Source organism: Nerophis lumbriciformis, linkage group LG03 (assembly GCF_033978685.3).
Source record: "Nerophis lumbriciformis linkage group LG03, RoL_Nlum_v2.1, whole genome shotgun sequence".
NCBI classification, from domain to species: Eukaryota; Metazoa; Chordata; class Actinopteri; order Syngnathiformes; family Syngnathidae; genus Nerophis; species Nerophis lumbriciformis.
In genome coordinates this window covers 64,036,070-64,042,500 of record NC_084550.2, presented here as the reverse complement: position 1 = coordinate 64,042,500, position 6,431 = coordinate 64,036,070, and the positions used below count along the sequence as shown (strand labels likewise).

At 51.1% G+C, this 6,431-nt stretch overlaps 1 protein-coding gene across 1 annotated transcript in view; it reads right to left on the bottom strand.

Annotated features, from left to right (window-relative positions):
* scinlb (scinderin like b) overlaps window positions 1-6,431 on the bottom strand; it is a 74,774-nt gene that overhangs the window by 19,107 nt on the left and 49,236 nt on the right. The window contains exons 9-11 of the mRNA XM_061941257.2: window positions 5,904-6,119; window positions 5,720-5,841; window positions 5,531-5,621 (exon numbers count right to left, since the gene is read on the bottom strand). Coding sequence (XP_061797241.2) covers window positions 5,531-5,621; window positions 5,720-5,841; window positions 5,904-6,119 — 429 coding nt within the window. The remainder of the gene's footprint in view (window positions 1-5,530; window positions 5,622-5,719; window positions 5,842-5,903; window positions 6,120-6,431) is intronic.

The window sequence follows — 6,431 nt, the reverse complement described above, 5'->3', positions numbered from 1 at the left end:
GCCCAGAATCATCATAGACTTGTGGAAGTGTAAAAAAGGACCTCAATTAGAATTGACACAATAGCACCCTCTGCTGGCCACTTGTTGACATGGTCTTTCCCTGAAGCTTGGGGAGCTTTTAGGGACTTTTAAGGTTGTCTAATCATGTCATAAATCAGTCTTCCTTTTTTATCCTGAGCTGGAGCCTACCCCAGGTGACTTTTGTACACCCAAGACTGGTCACATGTCATCTACAAATCCCGTTTCCATATGAGTTGGGAAATTGTGTTAGATGTAAATATAAACGGAATACAATGATTTGCAAATCATTTTCAACCCATATTCAGTTGAATATGCTACAAAGACAACATATTTGATGTTCAAACTGATAAAAAAAAAAATTTTGTGCAAATAATCATTAACTTTAGAATTTGATGCCAGCAACACGTGACAAAGAAGTTGGGAAAGGTGGCAATAAATACTGATAAAGTTGAGGAATGCTCATCGAACACTTATTTGGAACATCCCACAGGTGAACAGGCAAATTGGGAACAGGTGGGTGCCATGATTGGGTATAAAAGTAGATTCCATGAAATGCTCAGTCATTCACAAACAAGGATGGGGCGAGGGTCACCACTTTGTCAACAAATGCGTGAGCAAATTGTTGAACAGTTTAAGATAAACCTTTCTCAACCAGCTATTGCAAGGAATTTAGGGATTTCACCATCTACGGTCTGTAATATCATCAAAGGGTTCAGAGAATCTGGAGAAATCACTGCACGTCAAGGTCAAGGTTCAACTTTATTGTCCCCGCGGGGAAATTTGTCTTGGGCACAGTGCATCATTGCTTTCTTAACATACCCAAAGACAACAGAACAAAAACACAAGCACAGACACAACCACAACCATACAACTAACATTTAAACATCAGAACATGGAGCTTGATAGACATAGGTGGCACTTTGATGTAGGCATAAAATCTACAGTATGGCGATAAAGATAAAGTACCAATGTGCATTGCACTAGAGCTCATGGATAAAGTGCTGTGTGCTAAAGTGCTTAGTTCTAAAGTGCTATGTGCTAAAGTGCTATGTGCTTAAGCAGCTAAGCCCGTGACCTTCGATCTCTCAGGCTGTACTGCATCAACAAGCGACATCAGTGTGTAAAGGATATCACCACATGGGCTCAGGAACACTTCAGAAACCCACTGTCAGTAACTACAGTTGGTCGCTACATCTGTAAGTGCAAGTTAAAACTCTCCTATGCAAGGCGAAAACCGTTTATCAACAACACCCAGAAACGCTGTTGGCTTCGCTGGGCCTGAGCTCATCGAAAATTGACTGATACAAAGTGGAAAAGTGTTCTGTGGTCTGACGAGTCCACATTTCAAATTGTTTTTGGAAACTGTGGACGTCGTGTCCTCCGGACCAAAAAGGAAAAGAACCATCCGGATTGTTATAGGCGCAAAGTTGAAAAGCCAGCATCTGTGATGGTATGGGGGTGTATTAGTGCCTAAGGCAAGGGTAACTTACACATCTGTGAAGGCGCCATTAATGCTGGAAGGTACATACAAGTTTTGGAGCAACATATGTTGCCATCCAAGCAACGTTACCAAGGACGCCCCTGCTTATTTCAGCAAGACAATGCCAAGCCACGTGTTACATCAACGTGGCTTCATAGTAAAAGAGTGTGGGTACTAGACTGGCCTGCCTGTAGTCCAGACCTGTCTCCCATTGAAAATGTGTGGCGCATTATGAAGCCTCAAATAACACAACGGAGACCCCCGGACTGTTGAACAACTTAAGCTGTACATCAAGCAAGAATGGGAAAGAATTCCACCTGAGAAGCTTAAAAAATGTGTCTCCTCTGTTCCCAAACGTTTACTGAGTGTTGTTAAAAGGAAAGGCCATGTAACACAGTGGTGAACATGCCCTTTCCCAACTACTTTGGCACGTGTTGCAGCCATGAAATTCTAAGTTAATTATTATTTGCAAAAAAAAAATAAAGTTTATGAGTTTGAACACCTTATCGTGGTAGAGGAGTTTGTGTGTCCCAATGATCCTAGGAGCTATGTTGTCCGGGGGTTTCTATGCCCCCTGGTAGGGTCTCCCAAGGCAAACTGGTCCTAGGTGAGGGATCAGACAAAGAGCAGCTCGAAGACCTCGATGAAGAACAAACACAAAGGACCCAGATTTCCCTCGCCCGGACGCGGGTCACCGGGGCCCCCCTCTGGAGCCAGGCCCGGAGGTGGGGCACGATGGCGAGCGCCTGGTGGCCGGGCCTGTCCCCATGGGGCCCGGCCGGGCACAGCCCGAAGAGGCAACGTGGGTCCCCCCTCCAATGGGCTCACCACCCATAGCAGGGGCCATAGAGGTCGGGTGCAGTGTGAGCTGGGCGGCAGCCGAGGGCAGGGCGCTTGGCGGTCCGATCCTCGGCTACATAAGCTGGCTCTTGGGACGTGGAACGTCACTTCGCTGGGGCGGAAGGAGCCTGAGCTAGTGCGTGAGGTGGAGAAGTTCCGGCTAGATATAGTCGGACTCACCTCGACGCACAGCAAGGGCTCTGGAACCACTTCTCTTGAGAGGGGATGGAATCTCTTCCACTCTGGCGTTGCCGGCAGTGAGAGGCGACGGGCTGGGGTGGCAATTCTTGTTGCCCCCCGGCTCAGAGCCTGCACGTTGGAGTTCAACCCGGTGGACGAGAGGGTAGCTTCCCTCCGCCTTCGGGTGGGGGGACGGGTCCTGACTGTTGTTTGCGTTTACGCGCCAAACGGCAGCTCAGAGTACCCACCCTTTTTAGATTCACTCGAGGGAGTACTGGAGAGTGCTCCCCCGGGTGATTCCCTCGTTCTACTGGGGGACTTCAACGCTCATGTTGGCAGCGACAGTGAAACCTGGAGAGGTGTGATTGGGAAGAATGGCCGCCCGGATCTGAACCCGAGTGGTGTTCTGTTATTGGACTTTTGTGCTCGTCACAGATTGTCGATAACAAACACCATGTTCAAACATAAGGGTGTCCATATGTGCACTTGGCACCAGGACACCCTAGGCCGCAGTTCCATGATCGACTTTGTAGTTGTGTCATCGGATTTGCGGTCTCATGTTTTGGACACTCGGGTGAAGAGAGGGGCGGAGCTTTCTACCGATCACCACCTGGTGGTGAGTTGGCTGCGATGGTGGGGGAGGATGCCGGACAGACCTGGCAGGCCCAAACGCATTGTGAGGGTTTGCTGGGAACGCCTGGCAGAGTCTCCTGTCAGAGAGAGTTTCAATTCCCACCTCCGGAAGAACTTTGAACATGTCACGAGGGGGGTGCTGGACATTGAGTCCGAGTGGACGATGTTCCGTACCTCTGTTGTCGAGGCGGCCGATTGGAGCTGTGGCCGCAAGGTAGTTGGTGCCTGTCGTGGCGGTAATCCTAGAACCCGTTGGTGGACGCCGGCGGTGAGGGATGCCGTCAGGCTGAAGAAGGAGTCCTATCGGGTTCTTTTGGCTCATGGGACTCCTGAGGCAGCAGACAGGTACCGACAGGCCAAGCGGTGTGCGGCTTCAGCGGTCGCGGAGGCAAAAACTCGGACATGGGAGGAGTTCGGGGAGGCCATGGAAAAAGACTTCCGGACGGCTTCGAAGCAATTCTGGACCACCATCCGCCGCCTCAGGAAGGGGAAGCAGTGCAGTGTCAACACCGTGTATGGTGGGGATGGTGCTCTGCTGACCTCGACTGCGGATGTTGTGGATCGGTGGAGGGAATACTTCGAAGACCTCCTCAATCCTACCAGCACGTCTTCCTATGAGGAAGCAGGGCCTGGGGAATCTGTGGTGGGCTCTCCTATTTCTGGGGCTGAGGTTGCCGAGGTTGTTAAAAAGCTCCTCGGTGGCAAGGCCCCGGGGGTGGATGAGATCCGCCCGGAGTTCCTTAAGGCTCTGGATGTTGTGGGGCTGTCTTGGTTGACAAGACTCTGCAACATCGCGTGGACATCGGGGGCGGTACCTCTGGATTGGCAGACCGGGGTGGTGGTTCCTCTCTTTAAGAAGGGGAACCGGAGGGTGTGTTCCAACTATCGTGGGATCACACTCCTCAGCCTTCCCGGTAAGGTCTATTCAGGTGTACTGGAGAGGAGGCTACGCCGGATAGTCGAACCTCGGATTCAGGAGGAACAGTGTGGTTTTCGTCCTGGTCGTGGAACTGTGGACCAGCTCTATACTCTCGGCAGGGTCCTTGAGGGTGCATGGGAGTTTGCCCAACCAGTCTACGTGTGTTTTGTGGACTTGGAGAAGGCATTCGACCGTGTACCCCGGGAAGTCCTGTGGGGAGTGCTCAGAGAGTATGGGGTAACGGACTGTCTTATTGTGGCAGTTCGCTCCCTGTATAATCAGTGCCAGAGCTTGGTCCGCATTGCCGGCAGTAAGTCGGACACTTTTCCAGTGAGGGTTGGACTCCGCCAAGGCTGCCCTTTGTCACCGATTCTGTTCATAACTTTTATGGACAGAATTTCTAGACGCAGTCAGGGCGTTGAGGGTATCTGGTTTGGTGGCTGCAGGATTAGGTCTCTGCTATTTGCAGATGATGTGGTCCTGATGGCTTCCTCTGGCCAAGATCTTCAGCTCTCGCTGGATCGGTTCGCAGCCGAGTGTGAAGCGACTGGGATGGGAATCAGCACCTCCGAGTCCGAGTCCATGGTTCTCTCCCGGAAAATGGTGGAGTGCCATCTCCGGGTTGGGGAGGAGATCTTGCCCCAAGTGGAGGAGTTCAAGTACCTCGGAGTCTTGTTCACGAGTGAGGGAAGAGTGGATCGTGAGATTGACAGGCGGATCGGTGCGGCATCTTCAGTAATGCGGACGCTGTATCGATCCGTTGTGGTGAAGAAGGAGCTGAGCCGGAAGGCAAAGCTCTCGATTTACCGGTCGATCTACGTTCCCATCCTCACCTATGGTCATGAGCTTTGGGTCATGACCGAAAGGACAAGATCACGGGTACAAGCGGCCGAAATGAGTTTCCTCCGCCGAGTGGCGGGGCTCTCCCTTAGAGATAGGGTGAGAAGCTCTGTCATTCGAGGGGAGCTCAAAGTAAAGCCGCTGCTCCTCCACATCGAGAGGAGCCAGATGAGGTGGTTCGGGCATCTGGTCAGGATGCCCCCCGAACGCCTCCCTAGGAAGGTGTTTCCGGCACGTCCGACCGGTAGGAGGCCACGGGGAAGACCCAGGACACGCTGGGAAGACTATCTCTCCCGGCTGGCCTGGGAACGCCTTGGGATCCCCCGGGAGGAGCTGGACGAAGTGGCTGGGGAGAGGGAAGTCTGGGCTTCCCTGCTTAAGCTGCTGCCCCCGCGACCCGACCTTGGATAAGCGGAAGAAGATGGATGGATGGATGGATGGAGTTTGAACATCAAATATCTTGTCTTTGTAGTGCATTCAACTGAATATGGGTTGAAAAGGATTTGCAAATCATTGTATTCCATTTATATTTACATTTAACACAATTTCCCAACTCATATGGAAACGGGGTTTGTACTTCCTGCCGGTTGGAGTTGTGCACCAGAACAAGCTCTAACCTGAACGGGGGATCCTCCCATTGAGTCATCCAGCTTCACGGTGAGGAACGCTGACGCGGCAAGTTCGTCTTGTGTGGCCTTCAGCCCCTGCCTGACAAACACACAGTAGGACTAAGTTCTGGAAGATCAAGCTACGTCCTGGTCTGGACAGAGGGCCAACCAGGACGTTGAAATAGGAGAGAAACACACCAAGTATAAATGATGTGTCCGCGCTTGTGGCTGTAGAGGATGAGGTAACAGTCGCCCCCGTAGAAGTGTCCGTAAAAGGAAGGATCCAAGGGGACCTTGTCACCGTTGTCCACACGCCAGATCTGAAACACACCAAAATATCACCCACACATTTTTTTTAACTTTGTCCAGCCAGAGTCTTTACCTGGAAGTCGCCCTTGCCGTCGTCCACCATGCCGTGCTGAGCCGCCATGGACTTGTTGGTGTGCAGGCTGGACGCGTCGAAAGGCACCTGCTCCACTTTGGCTATGCGGCCGATGGCGTAGGCCTGACTCGGACCGGTGGTCTCGTCCTTGTCCTTCCAGTCGGCGAAGAACTGCTTGAACAGGGTGGTCTCGGCTCCGGCAGGAAGCACTTGGATCTGCGAGGGGAAACAAAAAATGGTCAACATTTTTTTTGCTGGAAATGCAGGAGTGAGTAGAGATGTCCGATAATGGCTTTTTTGCCGATATTGTCCAACTCTTAATTACCAATTCCGATATCAACCGATACTGATGTATACAGTCGTGGAATTAACACATTATTATGCCTAATTTTGTAGTGATGCCCCGCTGGATGCATAAAAACAATGTAACAAGGTTTTCCAAAATAAATCAACTCAAGTTATGGGAAAAAATGCCAACATGGCACTGCCATATTTATTATTGAAGTCACAAAGTGCATTATTTTTTTT